The 26,959-nt window shown below is 35.6% G+C and overlaps 2 protein-coding genes and 1 long non-coding RNA gene across 4 annotated transcripts; 1 reads left to right on the top strand and 2 right to left on the bottom strand.

Annotated features, from left to right (window-relative positions):
• Positions 1–9,890: 9,890 nt before the first annotated feature.
• On the top strand, positions 9,891–11,294 carry LOC131640853 (uncharacterized). The gene has a single exon (XM_058911227.1). The coding sequence runs from the start codon at positions 9,891–9,893 to the stop codon at positions 11,292–11,294; it is 1,404 nt and encodes a 467-aa protein (XP_058767210.1).
• Positions 11,295–12,749: 1,455 nt separating this feature from the next.
• On the bottom strand, positions 12,750–21,820 carry LOC131640847 (uncharacterized). Of its 2 annotated transcripts, XM_058911223.1 has the most exons (3): positions 21,690–21,820; positions 18,552–19,561; positions 12,750–12,995 (listed from the first exon to the last, which is right to left on the bottom strand). In XM_058911223.1, the coding sequence occupies exons 2-3, from the start codon at positions 19,552–19,554 to the stop codon at positions 12,979–12,981; spliced, it is 1,020 nt and encodes a 339-aa protein (XP_058767206.1). In that variant the 5' UTR covers positions 19,555–19,561; positions 21,690–21,820; the 3' UTR covers positions 12,750–12,978. The 2 variants fall into 2 exon arrangements, 1 of the variants encoding a protein (XP_058767206.1); XR_009295362.1 differs by lacking the exons at positions 12,750–12,995; positions 18,552–19,561 and adding an exon at positions 19,971–20,105 and having other exon boundaries at positions 21,690–21,819.
• An 845-nt stretch (positions 21,821–22,665) lies between these two features.
• LOC131640850 (uncharacterized) lies at positions 22,666–24,553 on the bottom strand. Its single transcript, XR_009295363.1, has 3 exons — positions 24,423–24,553; positions 24,264–24,344; positions 22,666–22,782 (listed from the first exon to the last, which is right to left on the bottom strand). It is a non-coding gene; the product is annotated as an uncharacterized LOC131640850 (long non-coding RNA).
• Between the last annotated feature and the right edge of the window lie 2,406 nt (positions 24,554–26,959).

Raw genomic sequence — 26,959 nt, 5'->3', positions numbered from 1 at the left:
TGAATTTTAAGAAAAATATAATTTACTTTATATTTGTATCTGGCTTAAAAGGCGTAATATTTCGACAATTAGAATTGGAGATAATTTTATAGAAGATAGGGAAGAGATTAAAGCTTCGATTTTCAATCATTTCAAATATGTTTTAAGAATCAAATTATAGAAGGTCTAGATTAGAAGGAGTGATTTTTAATAGATTGTATGTACTTTGTAGTAAATAGAACATCACTTGAAGAACCTTTCTTAACTAAGGATTATTAAGGATGTCAAAGAGGTTATATGGGCTTCAGCGACAAACAAGAGTTTATGTTCAGACAATTTGACCAAGGAGTTTTTCAAAGCTGCTTGGGAAATGATCAAAGATGATCTATTTGCTTGTATTAATGAGCTTTTATTTGTTGGTTTTTAACTGAAGGCTTTCTCAGCTTCTCTCCTTGTTTTAATTTCGAAGAAATTCAATCCCCAAGGGTTGAGTGATTACGGACCGATTAGTCTGATTGGTAGCTTATATAGAATTATATCTAAGTTGCTTGTAGGAAGGATGAGTAGGGTTAATGATGGTCTCATATCAAGCAATCAATCGACTTTCATTCCCAAGCAAACTATGATGGATGGAGTGTTAGTTCTCAACGAAGTGGCGGGTCATGCTTGGAGAAATAAGAAAAGCCTTTTTTTATTCAAAGTTGATTTTAAAAAGGCATTTGATTCAGTAGCTTGGGATTATTTGTTCTTTGTGCTTGAGAAGATGAACTTCGGTAGCAAGTGGATTAAGTGGATTCAATGGTGCATATATTCAACTTCTTTGTATGTGTTGGTAAATGGGTGTCCAACACATGACTTTAAAATGGAAATAGGCCTGCAACAGAAGGATCCCCTTTCTCCTTTGCTCTTTATTATTGTTGCCGAAGGGTTAGCCGGTCTTTTAAAGAATGATAATTTTGTCTCTATGTTTAATCCTTTCAATCTGGCCAAAGACCTTCAATTTAGTTTGCTTCAATTTATGGATGATACGGTAATTATGGGTGATGCAAATTGGGATAAAATTAGATTTTTTCTTTACCCACCTCCCTATGGGGTCACCCCCAGCGAAATCCCCAACTTACCCCTGCTTCGGAGATTCATCTCCGAAATAATTTTTTTTTAGATTTTTTATACTTCGGAAATGGATCTCCGAAAACACCAAAAAAATTGGTGTTTTCGGAGATGCATTTCCGAAATGCATCAAAATTCAGTTATTTTTTACAATCAGGTAAGAAAACCATTACAGGACAAAAATTGTAATCGCATTGATAGTAAATTGGGAAGTCTCTTAAATGATAGTAAATGTAGAACGAGTTGTAATCAACTTGATTTGAAATTTCGAAGTGCCTTTTTCTTTCTCCCCCACCACTCTCAGACGGTTACCTTCTAAGAAATGTGGTAACATTTTCCTACTTAAAAGCCTGCTCTCTCACCCATTTTTCTTCCAATCACATCCAAAATCATTTTCGATCTTTACTCTTTTCCTCTACTCACACATTTTCTCTCTCTTGTAACCGCTTTTATCACAATGTCTCGCCGCGGTCGAGGAAACCATCCCGAAAATTGCCGGAGTCAACCATCTCCTGCACATTCTCAACAATCATCCGTCAATGCTGCAGGATCAGGCCGTGGTTGTGGTGGTCGTGGCTCTCGCGGTGGACGTACCGCCGGTTCTTCCTCCTCCGGACATCCACCTCCTCCGTCATATGCTTCGCCATCGGTCACCCCTACTCCTACTCCTACATATGTTGCAGCTTCGGTTGTTCGTCCACCTGTTGCAGCGCCGTTTGTTCCATCTGTTGCAGCGCCAGTTGTTACTCCGTCTGTTGCTGCGCCGGTTGCTTCCTTGAGTTTGGCTCTGATTTCCATCGAGAGCCTGACTTCCGAAGTTAAACAGAAAGCTACTCTAGAGTCGGCTCCGTCGTCTCAGAAGGCGGTTAAGTTCCCTAACCGACCTGGTTACGGTCAATACGGAAGGAAAATTCAAGTTCGTGCTAATCATTTTCAGTTGCGAGTGGCTGATAAGGATCTACACCACTATGATGTAAGTATAGTTTGCTCATAAGTTTTTTGAACTTTAAGTGTATAGTTTTTGTTGTTGTTTATTATGTTGGTAAGTTACAATGTGGTGTGGATTTCTAGAGGTATTTTACAAGATATTTAAACTATGTATAGTTTTTGTTGCTCACAAGATATTTTACAACATGTTTAAATGATAACAGCTGTGTTAACAAAAGGGCAACAATTTCTACACCTCTTGGTAAAAACATTGGATGAATAATCAAAACAAGCCCTAAATTAGGTGTATTTTCCCATTAGGCTTTCATGATCATGAGAGTAATGTGAGGGTTTCATGATCATGAGAGTAATGTGAGTGGAATGTAAGAACAAAAAAACAGTAAAAGTAAAGAAAGTGTAATTACCGGGAATATGAAAAGGAGAAGGTAGGTGAACAAGGGTTGGGTTTGGTTCAGCGAATCGTTCTTGTTTGTTATTTTTCTTCTGTCCAGACCTTATTTCGGAAGTGCATTTCCGAATTCCTCCAAGGGGGTGAATTCGGAGATGCACTTCCGAATACACTAATTTTCTGAAAAACAACTTTATTTCGGAGAAGCATCTCCGAAACTAATATTTTTCATTAAAATATTCACCTTTTCGGATATGCATTTCCGAAAACACCTTTTTTTTTCCAATAAAAGTACGTTTTCGGAAATGAACTTCCGAAACAAGGGGTATTTTTATAAATTCGCCAGAGGTGACCAAGAAGATTAGGAGGTGGGTTAAGAAATTTCCTAAAATTATAGTCCTGATGATAGCTTTTATTTTCTGTTGATTATAATTATCTTAGAATTAACATTAATAAATTCTTTTGTAACACACAGTTATTTCTTTTTTTTCCCTTCTAATTATTTCTGAAACGGAGGAATTATAGTCCAGATTTAAATTCCAAATCTCTGATTGGGCTTGGGGGGTATCACACAAGTAAAGTCTGGTTAATCATCCTAGGACATCAAAAACGAGAAGCAAAGTTCGATTAATTGAGAATGCTAGTAGTTGAGATAAGCCAGCCCAAAACCTTCAAATGGCATTCAACCACAATGAACGGTTGGGCTGTTAAAAAAAACAATGCACTGAACCGAATTGTCAAACTAAACCGAACTGAAGTTAAAATAACCGAACCATTAAATTTGGTTAGTAAACCGAACTATTATTTTACTAACGATTTTAGAACCGAACCAAATGGAAAATAACCAAAGGTAACCAAAACCAAACGATTATTTTTAAAGTCTAAATTTCTAAAACTTGACTAATGTATACTGTATAGCTTCAATGTATTTTGAATAACCTTAATCTATCGGCGGTATTGAAATGGAATTGATGCACACTTATACTCAGGGGCGGATCCAAGGGGGTATAGGGTATTCCATGGAATACCCTAAATGTATAGAAGTTTGTCCACATGGTAAAAGCTTTTGGAAGTTTTATACAAGAGGTCCTGGGTTCGAAACCTGTAAAAGACGGGTTTTGCATATTTTTTTATTACACTTTAATTTTTTCATTTTTTACCTTCACCTCTTTTAACACTTTTTTTTTCGTGCACAACTTTTAATTATCACAAATGAAAACACACCTTTAGAATTAACTTTTTTCTTCTAACCACTTCAACCTTTTTTTGCATAAACTTTATTTTTGTATAAAATTTAATTTGTATATACTAACCATATAATTAATGTTTATAATATTATCAATCAATTGTGAACTTTAAATCATCATTAATTATTAGATTTTAATTATAACCACACACACTTATAAAACTAGTTTTGTCCTTACCGGTGGTCACTGTAAGTGTTGAGCAAGTATTCTTAGTGATATTTGTGGAGAAAGAGGTGTTTAATACAATTGATGATATGAATATCATCAAGTGTTTTCAAGGAATGAACAAGAGAAGAATGCATTTACGATTAGACTAGAATCTTTATTATTTTTTAGTTGTAATTGAAATACTAGTATATTTTTATTAAGTAATATTATCATATTTCTTGTCGTTAATTTTTTTGTACTTTTTTTATATATTTTACTTTCATTTTCGGAAAACCCTAAATTTTGGTCCTGGCTCCGCCCTTGCTTATACTTTTGATATATAACAATAATGTATTATAGTTTATTATTTTCCACCAAATAAACTATATCAATAAGTCATTATAAGCTAATATATATATATATATATATATATATATATATATATATATATATATATATATATATATATATATATATATATATATATATATATATATATATATATATATATATATATATATATATATATATATATATTAACACCAGATAATCTTATTTATTTATTCAGGATAGCAAATAGATCAATTAGCCATATATTTCAGAAAATAAAAGTTGGAGAAAATTGTTCAAATTGAACAGAACCTATTGTGTATGCATGTGTAAGATAATCTTATTTATTTATTCAGGATAGCAAATATATCAATTAACCATATATTCCACAGAATATAAAAATTGGAGAAAATTGTTCAAATAGAACAGAACCTATTGTGTATGCATATAAGATTCTATTGAGTAAAGGCTATGTACAATGCTTTGTATATTTAACACCCTCTTTTTTTTACTTTTTATTCTCTATATCATCTTCTCTTTCTTACAAATAATAATTCAACACTCATATAATTTTTACTCACTACAATGGTTTTGTTTAATAAAATTCAACACCCAATTCCACCATTTTAAACTGTTGATATTTGTAAATATAGTGTTAAGAATATTTGTATATAGAATAGTCTCACATCGACTATATTATATAATTATCTGTAATCTCTTTGTATATAATAAAGTCTCCGTAGTGCTTTACAAGACACACAGTTTATTCAAACTAGCTCACCGACCCGTTCTTCGCACGGATATATTAAAAATAAAATCATATTTTTTATAATAATTGATATTTAATTTTTTATTAACATATAAAATTATTTAATAGGCCATAAATAATTTTAATAAAAATTAATATAAAAATGAAATATAACAATAAAAAAAAGAGTAAATTAACATATGTTGAGTAATAATTATGGTGGCGTCTATGGTGAACCATCAAATAAGTGATTTACAGTGGATCATTAATATGAATGGTCAGATTAAATAGTTGCACTACATGTTACAATATACCACTTACATATGAAAGTTGAAGAGGATAGATATAAACAAAATTTGGGTTCAACTACCATCCAACATGATTGTATGTCATTTATTTTACTAATAATTATAAACCATTGATTGAATCTAAAAGTATTTTTATTAAGTTCCACCGGTGAGAGACTTAATTCATCCCTCACTCTAGACATCACCCATAAGCATATTAAAAAATAATAAAAATTCAATTTCATTACTAATTCATCACTGTAAGAAAAAAATTCAAAAAAAGGAAAAAAAACTATTAATAGTCCAAAGAATTTAGAATGATAAATATTTTTAAATCAAAGAACTAATTATAAATTAAAATGAAAAAACTTTAATCTAATGATTTTTCAGTCTAATAGATATTCTCCAAAGAGAATTGAATAGTCAAAAAATCATATATCACGGAAAGTTAAATAATAAAATGCTTATTCCAATTTTCATTTAAAAAAAAAAAGATTTGAGTGTATGTGCACGATCTTCTTACCGTTAATTTTATAAAAATAATTAATATTATTTGTCAATTCCATAATATTTACTTCATTTGAATTATCTATTATATTTGTTCGTAAAAGTGGTCATATAAAATTTTTAAACATATTTTATATATTAGTGTAACCTTTTAATTTTTATATATTTATATTTATTAGAACTTGTAATAATAATTCATTTGGATTATAAATTATTTAGTAGGCATTTGATTCATAGTACATATAGGAAGACACTAGTTAACATTTAATATATTCTTTTATTATTAGTACACATATGGATGAATATCACTTACAAATTATTATGTCAGTTCTAAAGAAAATAAAATAGGCTTTGTCTTTTTATTTATTTATTTATTGTACCTTATTTTTTATATTCTATTGTTTTTTAATACGTATTTGTTTATATACGCAACAGTTGAACATGTCCTTTATTTTTTTTATAGTGCCAATATGTTATATATTTATAAATTTAAATTGAGAGTAGAAACTAATTATTTTTCATCAATTAAAAATAAAATTATTTATAAATTAAAAATATTAATTAAGATAGTTAAATGGGAAATAAAGACCCATTTAAAAATAATTAAGTATTTTTCTTCCAATTAGTAATGATGTTTTAAAATAATTAGGTATTAATATATTATTAATAAAAAATTATAAAATGGACATTATAATATTAACCATCCATAAGTCTAGGTTGTTCTCTCTTTTGTAAATAAAAATTCTAAAACTTAACTCAATGAGCTCGTCATAAGAAAATTATAAACTAATAGTAATTTTTAAAGTTTATAGATATTGTTCAAAAAATTAAATATAATTAAAATTGATATTTTAAACTACTGGTCAACCAAAATATTGATTTTATTAATAAATTATACCTGTATTTTCTTGAAATTAATTTAGCATTTTAACTTTGTGCTCAATAAAGTTTTTGGTATACAAACACTGAACAATAAAAGTTGTAACTGATTAATTTATTAATTAAAATTTTCATTAATGCAATTAATGGAATTTTTTTTTAAATAACCATGTATTAAAAAAAATTTACGCAAATAACCACGTTTCGGGAAAAATTACGCAAATAACCAGGTTTCAGAATACGTTAACACCAAGGCGCCATATGAGATGGCGCCACCATTGTACCAGATGAAGGGAGGCGCCATATGAAATGGCTCCTACTAAGGGAGGCGCCATATGAGTTGGCTCCTCTGTGCAGCTTTTCTGCAACAAGCCATCTCATATGGCGCCTTGGTGCTTTATGTTTTTTTCCTTAAGTATTTGAAAATAGACACTTGAATAAAGACGACAAAGATTTCCATTAAGATAAAACGATTACATAATATAATAGGAATAGAGTTCGGATTTTGAAAACGACTATTGCGAGATCGCCTAGTTCGTTGTTGCATGCACTCTAGGACCTTCATGTTGTGGTTGGGTTGAGGGCCCCGTGAAATCAATGCGTTCAGGGTCCATGTAATCCGTCAGATCAAAATCTTCCGAAGTCCCGCTCGCAAATAATCGTTGACCCACATTGTCAAAATTTTGTCGCATCGGTGGGGGGTGGGATCAACGCGAACACGATAACATTGCTCATCCGAAAAAGTTGGGTAACTTGGAATTGGATTTTGTGGAGTTTGGTACATATACGTTTGTTGGCTAGTATGGTGTGATGGTTGGCTGTAGGTGGGGTCGGTTGGGGAATATTGCTCATGCATGCCCATGTTTGGGCTAGGGTATGATGAAGGGCCCGCACCGTCGCTTCGAAAGTATTGTCTTTGTTCTTGGTATTGTGGTTGTGTGTGGGGCATGTCGGTGTATTGGGGTTGGGTGCTTGTGGATCTACGTCGCCGTTGTGTTTGATGGGAGGTTTGGTGTTGGTATTGTTGTTGGGTGGTGAACGGTTGTTGGTATTCTTGTTGGTTTACTTGTTGGGTGGTGTGTGTTGGTTGGTATTGTTGTTGTTGATTTGATGTCGATGCCCAACGTGTGCGTGGGTCGACCAAATACCTCGGCTCTGCCACAAACATCTCAGGGTTAGTAACCATTCTGTACCATGACATATATTGACGTGTGTGTAGCATAGGATGCTCATCGGGGAAAATAGGAAACAACAACAACACATGTTGGGCACGTCTCCTCCACATCCTACAAAATTCCGGTGCAAAATTTTGCCAGTGAACAATATCCCACTGACCGTCGACCCTTTTTTGATGCCAAGGATCCAAATAAGTTGGGTCAGACGGAATATCTTGAAGCATGCCGAACTGCATTTTAACTCGGTCGCTCTGGTGCATCTCCACAACGTTGAACCGTATGATTGCGGTTTTTGCAGTCCAAATTTCCATATCCTCTTGGTTGGGTTGATGCTCCAAACCCAAATATGGTCTCCAAATAAACTGCATATAAAGTTAAATTAATTCAAAGATAAAAGATAAATAAAGTAAAATAAGAAAATTGTATACGTAATACATACATCGCCTTCCCCAAGGTGATCCAAAAGATTTCGATACATGGATAGATGTCGTCGAGGATTCTTCGTGTAATTCATGCCCGTTACACAAAACCTAAAACAAACAGTTTTATTAAGTTATTTACAAATATTTATCATCAGTTAATATGAAATAGATAGCGATTTGGACTTACTTTGTTGCGTAGGGGAAGCTGAATATCATGTCGTTTATGGGGTTAAGAGAGTCTAATCTCCACCAACCCCATACTTGTAGCAAGAGGGCGCATCCATAGAAAGTATAAGCATTTTTTCTTGCACACTTACATAGTGAAGCGTATAGAAAGGCTAAAACAGCGGAACCCCAACTATACTCTCTTGTTTGGTTAAAATCTCGAAGCAATGGTAAATACAACATATTGACATTATTGCCCGTACTTTCGGGAAATAAGAAGCAACCAAACATCAACATAATGTAATTTCTAGCTTTTTTATTTTTTCTTCCTCGGTTGAATTGTCATTCAATAGAAGACTATCATAATGATCCCTAAGTTGAGTAAGAAAAATACCTTGTCCCCTCGCATCACCTTCACCTAACATATCTTTGCCTAACAATTCCTCACATAGACTATTGGGTAGTTGAACAGGACCATTCACCTCGTTACCGTCAATGGGAAGACCTAACAGCATGTAAACATCTTCTAAGGTGACGGTGCATTCACCAATGGGGAGATGAAACGTGTGTGTTTCCGGTCTCCATCTTTCTAACAGTGCAAGTATGAACTTCGTGTCAATTGTTGTGTTTGAAATGTTTATCACATGTCCAAAACCCGCTTGTATTAAATATGGTATGATAATAGGATCGGGAGACGGAAAACCGTGTCGACGACATCGAAATCTTTCGGGATTCTAAACAAAAATAATAATAATATGTAAAATATACGAACGTGTAAAATAATAATATGTAAAATATACGAACGTGTAAAATAATAATATGTAAAATATACGAACGTGTAAAATATGCGATAACGTAAAATCTATGAATTAATACGTAAAACTCACAATTTAATGAGGTGGGTGGAGCTGCATGCATGAGATGCACTTGTCACGAGCAAGTCATATGATATGGCGCCTCCCTTCCCAAAAAAACACTAAGGTGCCATTCAAGATGGCGTGGTGCAGGCTATGCTACTTAGACTAGGTGGCAGAGTGTGTAAGAATAGGTGGCAGAGTGTGTAAGAGTGTGTAAGACTTTGCTGAGCTCGGAATCTTGACCAAAAAGGTAAAGAGGCGCCATCTCAACTGGCGACTTAGTGTTTTTTTTTGTACAAAGGCGCCATCTCATATGGCGACTTAGTTAATCTTATTTTTTTTCCTGTTCACCTATATATATATATATATCAGATGAAATGAAGAGCTCTGTACTCAAACATAACTCTTAAAATCTCAAACACTAAAACAACAAGATGGCCTCTGCACCTCAATATATTATTAATGCACACATCAATGGTGAGACTTACCAATGTGATGCATCTGGTTTTTTATTTCGAAACACTGAAGTTACCCAATTTTGTTTAAGTCGAAAATCGAACTTCGTACATTTCAAAAATCGATTGGAGATCAAGCTATCCCGAGGTCCAGTTTTACAGATCTTCTATCAACATCCGGTCTTTTTTGGAGATCAAACAAAATTTTATCAGGTGGAGGTTAAGGATGATGAAGATTTACAAAACATGTTTTGTAATCTTGAATTTTCTGGATACGACTCGATTGAGTTGTATGTTCTGCTCCAACAACCAAACGAGAGCCAGGTCGTTGATCCCATCGAAGTAGAACAAGCTGAGGTCGATGCAATTGATGAAGACGAAGAAGATCCAGAGTTAGCATTTGATGACATGGTGAACGATGATTCTGAAGACGATGTTGAAGGTGTAATACCTCCAATTTCAATATACACACCGTCGTCTCACATGTCGAACGTTGACATGGCCGATGATGAACCCTCATCAGACATATTCCACAATGTCTGCATGCAGTCAGATGCAACCTTAAAAGAGAAAGATAGTTTTCGTTCGAAGGATGAGTGCATGCGAGCAATAAAAAAGTTCCACATGTTACACTCTGTGGATTTTAAAGTTGACCGAACAAATGCAGAACGGTACAAAATCAAATGTACCAATACCGAGTGTTTGTTCAAGCTCACTGCTTCATACAGGTTGAGAAGTGATTCATGGGTGATAGGCAAAATTTCCCAACCTCACACTTGCATCAACTCTTCTCGCTCGCAAGATCATCGTAAGTTAAGTTACGATCTGATATGTCAAGAAATCTTGCCTCTCATCAACAATGATCCATCGTTGAAGGTGAGAACAATAATTTCTCACATCACTAAAGTATACAACTATACGCCCTCGTACAGGAAAGCATGGTTAGCAAAAACCAAGGCGATTGAACAAGTATATGGTAATTGGGAGGAATCATACAAAGAGTTACCCCGCTACTTAAATGCACTCTGCACTTATGCTCCTGGTACTATTTATGAGATGGAAACATTGCCCGCGTATGCCCCAAATGGTACTCTTGTCAGCGGAAATGGAATATTTCATCGTCTATTCTGGGCCTTCCAACCTTGCATCAGAGGGTTTTCATTCTGCAAACCTATTATTCAAATAGATGGAACGTGGTTGTACGGAAAATACAAAGGCACCCTACTGATGGAAGTCGCACAAGACGGAAAAAGAAACGTCTTCCCAATTGCATTCGCTCTAGTCGAGGGAGAGACCGGTGGAGGTTGGAGTTTTTTTCTCAAACATCTTAGAACACACGTGGCTCCGCAAGAAGGTCTCTGTTTGATCTCTGATAGACATGCTTCTATTGTTAGTGCATACAATAACCCGGCTAATGGTTGGCATGACCCCCCTTCTACGCATGTCTTCTGCATTAGACATATTGTACAAAATTTCACGCGAGAAATTAAAGACAGGGCCCTTCGAAAATTGGTTATGAACGCAGGGTATGCATTAACTCAACCATCTTTCAAACATTATCGTAGAGAGATTAGACTGTCAAATCCAGATGCAGGTACTTGGATTGATAATATTCCAGTGGAGAAGTGGACAAGGTCATACGACAATTGACATCGATGGGGACACATGACAACAAATCTTGTTGAATCAATGGACGGTGTCTTCAAAGGCATACAACACCTCCCTGTGACCGCTTTGGTAAAATCAACATATTTTAGGATGGCTTCATTGTTTGCACAAAGGGGTGAAAGGTGGGACGCTGTGTTACGAGCTGGACAATTGTGGAGTGAATGTTGCACAAGATTTATCAAGGCAGAAGGTGCGAAGGCCAACACACATACGGTTACAAGGTTTGACCGACATAACCATAATTTCATGGTCAGAGAGACAATCGACCACGGCGAAGGGCTACCAAGACAAGAGTATAGGGTTCTACTAGAAGAACGTTGGTGCGATTGCGGCAAGTTTCAGGCATTTCGTATGCCTTGCTCCCATGTCATTGCAGTATGTGCTCATTCTCACTTAGATGCATTAGCACTCCTATCTCCCATTTACAAGTATGAGACCTTGCTCCACGTATACAACAATGGCTTTGCAGTGGTAGCAAAAGAGGATTATTGGCCTGCGTACGAGGGGGAAATTGTTTGGCACAACGATCAAATGCGGAGAAATAAAAAGGGTCGTCCCAAAAGCAAGCGTATCACGACTGAAATGGACGAGCTCGATAAGCTAGAAAGAAAGTGTGGTTTATGTCGCCAAGTCGGACACAATAAAAAAAATTGTCCTAATCGTGCAAGTGGTTCTTAGAATTGAATTTTGTATGCACACTTCTTTTAAGATCTAAACATGTCTTCTTTTCATTAAGAAACATTTGTTACAACACGATCATTGTTAGAAATTAAATGACATAATGACTTAAAAACAACACATACAACGGATACAAAAAAATGCCAACAACACGACAAGTTATCTAAGATATAACAAGCACCAAAACAATGTCATCAGAACCGTGCATCATCATCATTACGTCTCTGTCTCTTTCAACTTCCTCTAACCAAGTACGAGACGTTCCAGTCGCAAGTGATATGGCAGTTCTTCTTCTCTGGATTCTTCTAATTTCTTCGCCTGTTGGGATGTTGTCATCTAGCCAGCGTTTCAACTCTCTCTTTAGACGCTCCATGGAATGGATGTTCCAAAATTTCATTTTAATCGGCGGTTTAACGACCGAGAAAAATACATACCCATCTCTTGTGAAAATCTCAGAAGCCATAATGATAAAATTTGGGAGAAATGAGAAGATTTAGTGAGAAAGTGTGAAGAATGGTGGAGAAATGAGGTATTATTTATAGATGAGACAGATACAAGGAGGAGCTGTAACACCCCAAATCTACCCCAAATATTTATGCGGAAAAATCAGAGTATAAAAATTCTCAACAGAATCAGGATGTCACACATTCAACATAAACATAAACCTGTCATGCTTTTTTTTAAACTAATACATAACACTATCAGGATTGGAGTGAACAAAACTCTTAACATATATGTCAACTTATGAATAGCATAATATTCATAACATGTTCCAAACTTAGATTCAACATGCAACGGATTCACAACGATTCAACAACAAAGACATAGCATCTTTTGAATCATAAAAAAAAAACAACAATACACACAACTCCTCAAATACATCGCAAGGTTCAATAAACAAATAACAACATCAAACAAGTGTTCATTTCCCCCCGAGTGCTACGTATCAGAGCAATGACACCCAGAACTCGACTATAAGCGGAAACAGCTACTCATCTGGATTACCTGCACGTTACCCACGTGGAGGCAACATTCAAACAGAAAGGGTGAGATATCAAACTATACAAATAGGATTATGATAAATCATATATTAGGTAAGGAATATAAATGAATCACTGTTTCATACAACATCAACATAAACAATACAGAGATCATCGTCAAAGAATAGTCTTGATATCAACACATCGACATCTTCAACAAATCAACACATAAGCATCACAATGCATATACAACAACTTGAACCAAAAACAACTAACAACGACTCGAATGCGACTCAATTATGCATATGCATGTGGTACCATTGGAGTAAAACTCCCAACTTAGAACATTGCCAGTAATTGCGAGGCATAAGGCAAAGCCTTCAACACGGTCACATATCAACATCACACCGTTCAACTTTATGTTATGCTATGCTATGCGGCAACATACAACGACCACGATTCGACAACGAAATAACAATAATACAACAACGGTCACATATCAACAATCACACCGCTCAACTTTAGCCAAAGGCTCACAACACAATCTTAGCAACGAGATTATCACCTTCATAGCAACATATATACAATATCAAAATTCACTAGGATTCACACCTTAAGGCTACCCACAAAACAAATACAAAAAAAGATAATATCGATAATCACAATATTCATCTCAACACAAGTATTTAATTTAAAACTAAAAATTTTAGTCAAATACATAAAGGGTTGTAATTCGTCGATATCTCGAATAAAACAACCAACTCCTAAGTATTATCTCAATTAACTAAATATGATATTAACTATTATCCAACATGTTTTCAACAAAATAAATTAACCACACTTATCTACTAATTAAACTTAATTGCCATATAAATTTTCATTAAATTCCGGACAACTAATTATACCGCTTAATTCGGTTATTTCGACCTAACGGGACTGTTTGAAATATATTTGTTCTATAATTCCTACTGCTTTACTATTGCTACTGTTTCACAATCCAATATTTCTACTATTTTCAATTTTATTTCATCTCCTAATCATGTTCATTTCCATTATTATACTATTATGTATAAAATAGCATAACAGAGAATATATTATAATCATATGACACAGAATAGTGTGGCTTAAGAGACAATACAACCTAGCTAGAAACAAAATGTGTTGGTGGTGTATCTCATTTCTCTTTATGACATCATATATTTCATTTCATAAATCATGATACATGTCTACCACATAATACCATGTATTATTTATATTCCTTAAGTACTAATATGAACCAGTAAGACAAAAAGAAATAAATTGACATAGCAATATTTTGAATTAGAAAGAAAACATAGTCACACTACTTCATCAACAGCAAAGCAACTAGAGGAACATCACACAGTCAATGCTCGAGCCGCCGGTCACGGCATTTCAAGTCAGTTCATGGCTAGCTGCTGAACGGCAGCATCCATTCCAAATTTTAATAAAACAACAACTTGACAAAAATCAAATGCAATTTCAAAATTAACAGAAAACAAAATTAACACTATACAATGATTAATCTATACCCTAAACCCACATATAATCTATCATATTCCCATTTAGGAAGTAAGAATCCCCCCTTACCTTGGATTGAGTGCAGCTCTAAGAAGATTCAATTGAAAATTGGAGAAAAAATGCACTTTAGAGCAACACTTTGGGTCTCCTCTTCAAACCCTAACCCCCTTTTATTTCTCTCCCTCGGTTTCCTCTTCTTTTTCTTTTTCAGACAACACTATCTCTCTACCTCTCTTCTACTTCTATTTTCAAAAATAACTATGTTAATATTAAATACACAAATGGGCCTAACAAAATATACCCCCTTAATACTTAGAGATGTCATTAATTAAGCCCAATATTATTTCCACACTTAATATAAAAATAATACTTCTACTAAAACTCCATTAAAATAAAATCCGACTATTTTAATATACCGACTTATTACTCAGTGTCTCATATTTCCGGTGTAAACTTAATTACTCAGAAAATTCCCAAAATGCTAAATATTAACTCATTAATATTTCTAATACTAAAAATATTAAAATTATCTATTAAATGTCGATCCGCTATCCCGAACTAATACCGACTAAATCGCCCCAAAACGCAAAAATTTCAGAAAACATCACAAATGTCTAAATTAAGCAAATAATTATTTTTCCGGGCGTTACAACTCTCCCCCACTAGAATATTTTCGTCCTCGAAAATAGAAATTTACCTGATTCAAATAACTCGGGATAGGAATCTCGCATCTTGCTCTCTAATTCCCATGTCAAGCTTTCTCCAGCAGCTCCTAACCAAACAACTTTCACCAATGCAATCTCCTTGCCTCTTAGAACCTTCATCTCGCGATCCACAATTCGCACCGGCATCGTCTCCACTGTGAGATTATCACGCACTTGCACATCGTCCATCTGAATCACATGAGACGGATCGGAAACATACTTTCGGAGTTGTGACACATGAAACACATCGTGCAAATTAGCAAGATTTGGCGGTAACGCCACACGGTAAGCAACTTTCCCAACTCGATCTGATATTTGATACGGACCAATAAAACGAGGAGTGAGCTTTTTAGACTTCAGAGCTCTCCCAACACCAGTCACAGGTGTGATCCTCAAAAATACATGATCACCAGCTTGGAATTCCAAATCTTTCCTCCTCTTGTCATGGTAACTTTTCTGTCTACTTTGAGAAGCTTTCATCTTATCTCGAATAAGCTTCACTTTCTCAGTAGTCTCCCTAACAATCTCGGGTCCAAGTACCGCACTCTCACCCGATTCATGCCAACACAACGGAGTCCTACACCTCCGACCATACAACGCCTCAAAAGGTGCCATCCCAATACTAGAATGGTAACTGTTATTGTAAGTGAACTCAATCAACGGAAGATAAGTATCCCATGAACCTCCCTGCTCAAGAACACACGCTCTCAACAAATCCTCTAATGACTGAATAGTCCTCTCGGTCTGACCATCAGTCTGTGGATGATACGCCGTACTCAACCTCAACTTAGAACCCAACGCCTCTTGCAAACTCTTCCAGAAATCGGAAGTAAACCTCGGGTCTCTATCCGACACGATACACAAAGGAACACCATGCAACTTTACAATCACTCTGACATATATCTCTGCTAACTTCGCAATCGGGAATGTGATGTTAATAGGTATAAAGTGTGCCGACTTCGTAAGCCTATCAACAATCACCCAAATCGAATCAAATCCTCTCAAGGTATTAGGTAATCCTGTTACGAAGTCCATCGAAATGCTATCCCATTTCCATTCTGGAACTTCTAACGGTTGCATCAACCCTGCAGGCTTTTGATGCTCAATCTTTGACTTCTGACAAGTCAAACAAGCATACACAAACTGTGCCACATCACGTTTCATACCAGGCCACCAAAACAAACTCTTCAAATCTTGATACATCTTTGTAGCTCCTGGATGAATACTCAAACTGCTTCTATGACTCTCTTCAAGAATCACTTTCTTAATCTCTTCATCATCAGGAATACAAATACGATCTCGGAATCTCAACACACCATGCGCATCTAACTTGAAATCATCCTTCTCAAGTCGATCGGTTCCTACCATCAAATCCACCAACTTCACATCTAGCTTCTGAGCCTCTTTGATATTGTCGAGAAAGTCATTGTTAATCTTTAACATTCCCAACATAACACTATGTGGTGTCACTTCACAAACTAAGCTCAAATCTCGAAACTGCTCAATCAACTCCAACTCCTTAGCCATCATAGCCGACATATGCAAGGTCTTTCGGCTTAAAGCATCGGCCACAACATTAGCTTTTCCGGGATGATAATTCAAACCGAAATCATAATCCTTCAATAATTCTAACCACCTTCGCTGCCTCATATTCAACTCTTTCTGATCAAAAAGGTACTTCAAACTCTTATGGTCACTAAACACTTCAAATCTCGAACCATAAAGATAATGCCTCCAAATTTTCAATACAAAGACCACTGCTGCCAACTCTAGATCATGCGTAGGATAATTCTTTTCATGAGTTCTCAACTGCCTAGACGCATAAGCAACCACTTTACCATTCTGCATAAGCACGCCACCTAACCCCATCAAACAAGCATCACAGTACACAACAAAAGGCTCTCCTGGATTAGGCAAAGTCAAAACTGGAGCCGACGTCAACCTCTTCTTCAACTCACTGAAACTTTCTTCGCATCGAATATCCCACACAAAAGCTTTTCCCTTGCAAGTCAATCTTGTCAACGGAAGTGCAAATTTAGAGAATCCTTCGATAAACCGTCTATAGTAACCGGCTAAGCCCAAGAAGCTTCTAATCTCAGTAGCTGATTTCGGAGCTTCCCATTGTAACACAGCATCAACTTTAGAAGGATCTACGGCAATGTCGTGACCAGAAATGACATGACCAAGGAAACTAACTTCATGCAACCAGAATTCACACTTAGACAACTTGGCATACAACTGCTTCTCTTTCAGAACTTGCAACACAATTCTCAGATGCTCTTCATGCTCTTCTTCAGATTTAGAGTAAATCAGAATGTCATCAATGAATACCACTACAAACCGATCCAAGTAAGTATGAAAAATACGATTCATGTACTCCATGAATACTCCCGGCGCATTAGTAACACCGAAGGGCATCACCGAATACTCGTAGTGTCCATACCGAGTCCTGAACGCAGTCTTCTGAATATCATCTTCTTTTACTCTAATCTGGTGATATCCGGACCTCAAATCAATTTTAGAAAACACACTAGCACCCACCAATTGATCCATCAAGTCATCAATTCTTGGAAGCGGATACTTGTTCTTGATCGTCACTTTATTCAACTGCCGATAATCAACACAAAGTCTCATACTCCCATCTTTCTTCTTTACTAACAACACGGGCGCTCCCCACGACGATACACTTGGTCTTACAAACTTTTTCTCAAGCAACTCTTCTAATTGCTTCTTCAATTCAGACAACTCAGATGTAGACATCCTGTACGGTGCCATAGAAACAGGTCTGGTACCAGGTACAAGATCAATCGCAAACTCAACTTCTCTTTCTGGAGGTACATCAGGAATTTCATCAGGAAACACATCAGGAAATTCTCGCACCACCTTTAACTCGTCAATTCTAACTTGATTCTCAAAAGACAATGACGCCATCAACGAGAACATTTGTGCTTCGTCTTGCATCAATTGCCTCAACTGCTTACCAGTTAACAAACCAACTCCTTCTTCCTCGGGAGAAGAGAACCTCAAGGACTTGTTAAAACAGTTGATATGAACATAGTTATACTCTAACCAATTCATACCCAAGATCACATCTAATCCACTCAACGGCAAACAAATCAAGTCAACAGTAAAGTCTTTGTCGAAGATCGACAAAGGACACTTTGAACACATCAGAGAAGTAGTCACCGATCCCTTAGCTGGAAGATCGACAACCATCTCTCCATTCATGGAAGACAACATAAGACCCAATCTTTCAACACAATCAGAAGCAATAAAACAATGAGTAGCACCAGTATCAATAATAGTGATTACAGGAGTACTATTAATGAAACATGTACCTCTGATGAGTCGGTCTCCACTAGCTGTAGGAGTCCCAGCTAAAGCAAACACTTTTCCACCAGATTGTGCCTTCTTCTTTGGACACTGGCTACCAATGTGTCCCTCTTCGCCACACGTGAAACATACCATGTCCTTATGCTTGCAATCAGACATTGCATGTCCCATCTTACCACATCTGAAACACTTCCTTGCATCAGCAGTACAAGCATTGCTCTTATGACCAGGTTGACCACACTTGAAGCATACAATCCTAGCAGGAGCATCTCCCCCACTAGACCTCTGACCATGAATAACTCTTTGTTTCCCTTTACCAGCATCATACGGTTTCCCACGGCTTTGTTGATTCTTGCCCCTTCTATCACTAACCATCTTGTGATGAGCATTACTATCTTCCTCAAAGATCCTACAACTGTCAACCAAATCAGGAAACAAACGGATCTTTTGGTACCCAACAGCCTTCTTGATATCCGAGCGTAACCCATTCTGAAACTTGATGCACTTAGAAAATTCAGCACCTTCGCCATCAAAGTGAGGATAGAACTTAATCAACTCAGTGAACTTGGCAGCATACTCAGTCACGGACTTGTTCCCTTGCGTCAACTCTAGGAATTCTATCTCTTTCTTACCCCGAACATCTTCAGGATAGTACTTCCTCAGAAATTCCCTACGGAACACATTCCAAGTGACTTCCTCACCTGAAAGCTCCAACCTAGCAAGCGTCTCCAACCACCAATCATCAACTTCCTTAGCCAGCATATGAGTGCCATATCTGACCTTCTGAGCAGGTGTGCAATCCATAACACGGAAGATTCGCTCGAGCTCCTTCAACCAATCAAGAGCACCATCAGGGTCATGCGTACCCTTGAACACCGGTGGATTCTCCCTTTGGAAAGTCGCCAAACTACGAGATCCAGCATTCTCGTCAGCATTCGGTTGGTTTTGCATAGCCTGAGCCACCGCTTCCAAAGCAGCAGCTATCGCAGCATCATTCCTCCCAGCCATAGCGTCACTACAACACAAAAACAATTCAGCACAAACAACAATACACGATTGTTAGACTACACTACGACTCGACACTTGGCCGGACAAGACCGACCTGCTCTGATACCACTAATGTAACACCCCAAATCTACCCCAAACATTTATGCGGAAAAATCAGAGTATAAAAATTCTCAACAGAATCAGGATGTCACACATTCAACATAAACATAAACCTGTCATGCTTTTTTTTAAACTAATACATAACACTATCAGGATTGGAGTGAACAAAACTCTTAACATATATGTCAACTTATGAATAGCATAATATTCATAACATGTTCCAAACTTAGATTCAACATGCAACGGATTCACAACGATTCAACAACAAAGACATAGCATCTTTTGAATCATAAAAAAAAACAACAATACACACAACTCCTCAAATACATCGCAAGGTTCAATAAACAAATAACAACATCAAACAAGTGTTCATTTCCCCCCGAGTGCTACGTATCAGAGCAATGACACCCAGAACTCGACTATAAGCGGAAACAGCTACTCATCTGGATTACCTGCACGTTACCCACGTGGAGGCAACATTCAAACAGAAAGGGTGAGATATCAAACTATATAAATAGGATTATGATAAATCATATATTAGGTAAGGAATATAAATGAATCACTGTTTCATACAACATCAACATAAACAATACAGAGATCATCGTCAAAGAATAGTCTTGATATCAACACATCGACATCTTCAACAAATCAACACATAAGCATCACAATGCATATACAACAACTTGAACCAAAAACAACTAACAACGACTCGAATGCGACTCAATTATGCATATGCATGTGGTACCATTGGAGTAAAACTCCCAACTTAGAACATTGCCAGTAATTGCAAGGCATAAGGCAAAGCCTTCAACACGGTCACATATCAACATCACACCGTTCAACTTTATGTTATGCTATGCTATGCGGCAACATACAACGACCACGATTCGACAACGAAATAACAATAATACAACAACGGTCACATATCAACAATCACACCGCTCAACTTTAGCCAAAGGCTCACAACACAATCTTAGCAACGAGATTATCACCTTCATAGCAACATATATACAATATCAAAATTCACTAGGATTCACACCTTAAGGCTACCCACAAAACAAATACAAAAAAAAGATAATATCGATAATCACAATATTCATCTCAACACAAGTATTTAATTTAAAACTAAAAATTTTAGTCAAATACATAAAGGGTTGTAATTCGTCGATATCTCGAATAAAACAACCAACTCCTAAGTATTATCTCAATTAACTAAATATGATATTAACTATTATCCAACATGTTTTCAACAAAATAAATTAACCACACTTATCTACTAATTAAACTTAATTACCATATAAATTTTCATTAAATTCCGGACAACTAATTATACCGCTTAATTCGGTTATTTCGACCTAACGGGACTGTTTGAAATATATTTGTTCTATAATTCCTACTGCTTTACTATTGCTACTGTTTCACAATCCAATATTTCTACTATTTTCAATTTTATTTCATCTCCTAATCATGTTCATTTCCATTATTATACTATTATGTATAAAATAGCATAACAGAGAATATATTATAATCATATGACACAGAATAGTGTGGCTTAAGAGACAATACAACCTAGCTAGAAACAAAATGTGTTGGTGGTGTATCTCATTTCTCTTTATGACATCATATATTTCATTTCATAAATCATGATACATGTCTACCACATAGTACCATGTATTATTTATATTCCTTAAGTACTAATATGAACCAGTAAGACAAAAAGAAATAAATTGACATAGCAATATTTTGAATTAGAAAGAAAACATAGTCACACTACTTCATCAACAGCAAAGCAACTAGAGGAACATCACACAGTCAATGCTCGAGCCGCCGGTCACGGCATTTCAAGTCAGTTCATGGCTAGCTGCTGAACGGCAGCATCCATTCCAAATTTTAATAAAACAACAACTTGACAAAAATCAAATGCAATTTCAAAATTAACAGAAAACAAAATTAACACTATACAATGATTAATCTATACCCTAAACCCACATATAATCTATCATATTCCCATTTAGGAAGTAAGAATCCCCCCTTACCTTGGATTGAGTGCAGCTCTAAGAAGATTCAATTGAAAATTGGAGAAAAAATGCACTTTAGAGCAACACTTTGGGTCTCCTCTTCAAACCCTAACCCCCTTTTCTTTCTCTCCCTCGGTTTCCTCTTCTTTTTCTTTTTCAGACAACACTATCTCTCTACCTCTCTTCTACTTCTATTTTCAAAAATAACTATGTTAATATTAAATACACAAATGGGCCTAACAAAATATACCCCCTTAATACTTAGAGATGTCATTAATTAAACCCAATATTATTTCCACACTTAATATAAAAATAATACTTCTACTAAAACTCCATTAAAATAAAATCCGACTATTTTAATATACCGACTTATTACTCAGTGTCTCATATTTCCGGTGTAAACTTAATTACTCAGAAAATTCCCAAAATGCTAAATATTAACTCATTAATATTTCTAATACTAAAAATATTAAAATTATCTATTAAATGTCGATCCGCTATCCCGAACTAATACCGACTAAATCGCCCCAAAACGCAAAAATTTCAGAAAACATCACAAATGTCTAAATTAAGCAAATAATTATTTTTCCGGGCGTTACAGGAGCCATATGAGATGCCTCCTCCTCCTAAAAAATGAATGGAGGCGCCATATGACATGGCTTGTTGTACTTAGTGTGCCATCTCATATGGCGCCTAGTGTAACATCCCAAATTCTACCCGAAAATATCATGCGTGAAATCAGAGTATTTTAGAAACTATCAACAAGTATTTGGGATATCACATTTACTTCATATTAACAACTCATAAACAGATACATAGTACTTTAATCTCAGATAAGCACAAAACAACTTATAACAGCTCTTAGACAAACCAACTTCATTTTAATATGCAGCGGAATCATAACATTCAGCTTTATAAACAAATCATCTTATTTAATCGGAAACAAATTCAAACATCATAGTACTTCTCAATATCCAATTTGAAACTCAACAACTAAAACATGAACAACATAGAAACAACAATATAGACAACCCCCCGAGTGCTACGTATCAGAGCGACACACCAACCAGACACGGTGAATCTACAAACTTCCACAGCTATACTTGAGTACCTGCCCATTTCCCATGGTAAGGGAAACATCAGCAGAAGGGGTGAGATATCAAACATTATAAAGGAAAGTATGATAATACATATAGCAAAGATAAAATCATACACAATTCACCACTTCTCAATATAAGCAATTTGCATCACAACAATAATGTTAACTATCAACTATAACAATGTACTCAAGTTTACAAGTATGTCATTCAAGCACATAATAACATATACTTCCTAATCACAACCTAAATTAATACAACTATCAATAATGGCAAAACATGGTTCATATATTCCACATATATACATATATCATTAATATATATATATATATGCATTCTCATCATATACGTTTCATTTACATATATCACCAAAATCATGTATCAAACATCACCAAATTTAATTATCACATCTCATGCACACATAACAATCACCTAATCACATAATTACATATATTCAAACATCACATAACTCCAATGTAACTCAATGCAAGACATGTGACTCTATGCATGTGGTACCCAATATGGACCCAAAGTTCCACCGCTTCCGATTCATATAGAATCTAGCCACGCTTCAGATCCGGACAAGACCAAAGCCACCAAATGTAAACATATAGTTTACCGCTTTCCGATTCACTCTAGAATCCAAGCCACGCTTGTGTTTCAAAGCAATTCCACCTATGTTTCAAGGCACACTATGATATGAATGTATGTACAATCTCACAAATATATGCAATTAAGATCATCTCTACCATCTTAACTTTCCACATATCACAATAATTCAACTCCATGAATTATCCACCAATTGTACACAACATTCACAACACACACACATCATTCACATATGAGAGGCCAATTAATCAATTACGATTTACACAATCCAATTAACACTAGTAATCATACTATCTCATGTTAATTCTCATTTTTGTCAATTATACATGAACGCCCATTTTCAACATCAAGCAATTAATCATTAGAATTAATGCTAACCAACTAACCATAAAGAATCAATATCAAAACAACATCATTGGCATGACAATATATATTTCTCAACATACATATTCAAGCCAAAACACAATTACAAACAATTTCTCAAAATACCGTAATTTACCGATAAACCGAATAATTGGTCCAAGTCCAAGTATATTCCAATCACATAGACTTATTAGAATCAATTCAACTAATAATTTAACTATCCAATTAATAATTAAACTATATTAATTTCAATTCAACTATTATATTTCTATTCCATTATTTTCCAATTCTATAACAAAACCCATTATTTCACTATCAATGGTTTACTCACAACAAACATAACAATCTAATACACATAGATTATCAATTGCACACAACTTATCACATTTATATCATCACATTCAAACAATCATTAAATACCCAAAATTGCAACATAGAAGAACATGGATATCAAAGTATAGAATTAAACCCACTATAACATACTATCATATAACCCTTTAGCATGAAAGAACCTCACCCTTACCTTGGTAAATATGGACTCTTTCACCATAGCTCTAAGCTTTTCTCCAAAAGAAATCCTTTCTAACATCACTAGGAGACACACCTAAAAACCAGTTCGGGAATCAACTTATCAGACGAACTTAAAATCCTCAAAATCAAAATCGCTCCGGTCAGAACTTACCTCTATGGGTCAGGAACGTTGTGTCCAAGTACCGCAACGATCCAACGGTTGGATTGAGAGATACGTCCGTTTTGCTAAGGTGACTCTTTGCTGAAACATAGCTGCGAAAATGGGGGTTCTTCTAGCTTTTCTCTTCCACCATTGTTCTCTTCCCTTTTGCCTCTTTTCTATTCTTCCTATATTTTCCCCCAAATGAAAATAGTAACCTCTAAAACCCTAACCTTCTCTTACTATCTCACTTATGTAAATTGGGCTTACTCCACCAATCTATCACTTAGGCCCATTTAGCTATATCTCTCATACAACTTAATCAACCCAAATAACACAAACACACATACAATTAAATATTTCAAATAATTATTATATCACATAATAACTAAATAAATAAGCAATTATTAAAAACACCAAATAATATAATTACTAATATAATTAATAAAAATTGGGATGTTACAACTCTCCCCCACTTAGAATATTTTCGTCCTCGAAAATATAATCGACACAACCATCTCATCGCCAAAACCACACTTACTCTCTCCAGACTCACACGAACACAAAGGTGTTCCACAGCTTCGACCATACAAGGCTTCAAAATACAAGCTCTTAAAAGATCCTCAAGCTATTGAATTGTCTTCTCCGTTTGACCATCAGCTTGCGGATGATAAATCGAACTCAAACACAACTTAATAATCAAAGCACTCTGCAAAACTTTCCAAAATCTAGAAGTAAACTTCGGATCTCTATCAAAAACAACACTCGACGGAACACCATGCCAACTCACAATCTTTTTAAAATACAACTTTGCAAGTCTCTCCATCGGATAATCCATGCTTATCGGAATAGAGTGAGAAAATTCGTCAATCCATCTACAATGACCCAAATTGCCTCACAATTACTCGATGTCCTCGACAAACCCAAAACAAATTCTATAGAAATGCTATCCCACTTCCACTCAGGAATGGACAACGGTTGCATCAAACCAGACGGTTTCTGATGTTCAATCTTTGACTTCTCACAAGTCAAACACAAATACACAAATTTCGCAATATCTTTCTTCATATCGCGCCGCCAAAATAACTTTCTCAAGTCTTGATACATCTTAGTAGCACCAGGATAATCACTCAACCACTTTGATGCCCTTCATCCCAAAAATTCTCTTTTTCAAATCCGAAACCTCGGGAATACAAATTCAATCACGACATCTCATGACACCGTTCTCATCAATCCGAAAATTATCACCTTATCTTCAATCAATCAATGTCATCTTGTCAACCAATTTCAAATCCGATTTCTGACCTTCTTTAATCTCATCAGGAATACCACAAGTAAGCTTCAACATACCAAACTCAAATCTCGAAATTATTCCAACAATTCCAATTCTTGAATCATCAACATAGACATATGCAATTATTTCCTACTCAATGCATTGGCTACAACGTTCGCTTTTCCCGGATGATAATTCAAAGCAAAATCCTAGTCCTTCAAGAATTCCAACCACCTTCTCTGTCTCATATTCAACTCTTTCTGATCAAGCAAATACTTCAAACTCTTGTAGTCACTATACACATCAAATCTCGATCCAAATAAGTATTGCCTTCAAATTTTTAAAACAAAAACAACGGCGGCCAACTCTAAATCTTGCGTCAGATAACTCCTCTCATGAATCTTAAGTTGCCTTGAAGCATAAGCTACAACTTGTCCTTTTTGCTTCAACACAAAGCCTTGCAAAACCTTCCTTCTTCTTAACCAACAAAAACATATGCACCTCTAGACGATACACTCGAACGAATCAACCTCTCCTCAAACAAATCTTCAAGTTGACTCTTCAACTCTTTCAACATCATAAGCAGACATCCTATATGGAGCCCTCGATACAAGACTAGTTCCAGGAACTAAATCGATCGAAAACTCAACTTTTCTTTCTGACGGTAAATCACTTACATCTTCAGGAAACACTTATGCAAATGCGCCAACTATCGATAATCCCCCAATCGTTATTTCCTCATGAACATCCAAAGTTGCAAACAACCTAAACAACATCGCACCATCTTGCACAGACTTATTCACTTCCAATATTATCAAGCTGGTAAGACAAGTCTATCTCATTCCAATACGATTCCGTCTACTATTAACAAGAGATTAAGGGTGATCAGTTCCTCAATTTGTCAATAGACAGCCGACAACCATAATGGTAGCGTAAACCATCGTTACTTAACTGCAATAGAATCCTTTACGTCACCAAAAGTACCATACTTCATTAACTCCCAAAATCATCTGAACATGCTAACACACACCTTGTGATAACATTAGAACATAATTCCTTTACACCACTATCAACACTTTTTATTCTTGGAATCATACTCGTCCCTTCGCATTTCTAACTCCGACTTGAACATTCCAACAACTTCGACAACTTTTCCAATCTCTTGCCAAGGATCCCTTGACAAGGTCTACCGCAATCCGTCGCTTAATCATTATTCTTACTTCAACATCCTACGCAACGGTTACTTAAACTGATAACTTCACAGTCCACCAATAAT

This window comes from Vicia villosa, unplaced genomic scaffold (genome assembly GCF_029867415.1).
Source record: "Vicia villosa cultivar HV-30 ecotype Madison, WI unplaced genomic scaffold, Vvil1.0 ctg.003337F_1_1, whole genome shotgun sequence".
In the NCBI taxonomy this organism is placed as follows: Eukaryota; Viridiplantae; Streptophyta; class Magnoliopsida; order Fabales; family Fabaceae; genus Vicia; species Vicia villosa.
Note: the sequence above shows the minus strand (reverse complement) of the source record. Positions and strands in the feature narration are given on the sequence as shown.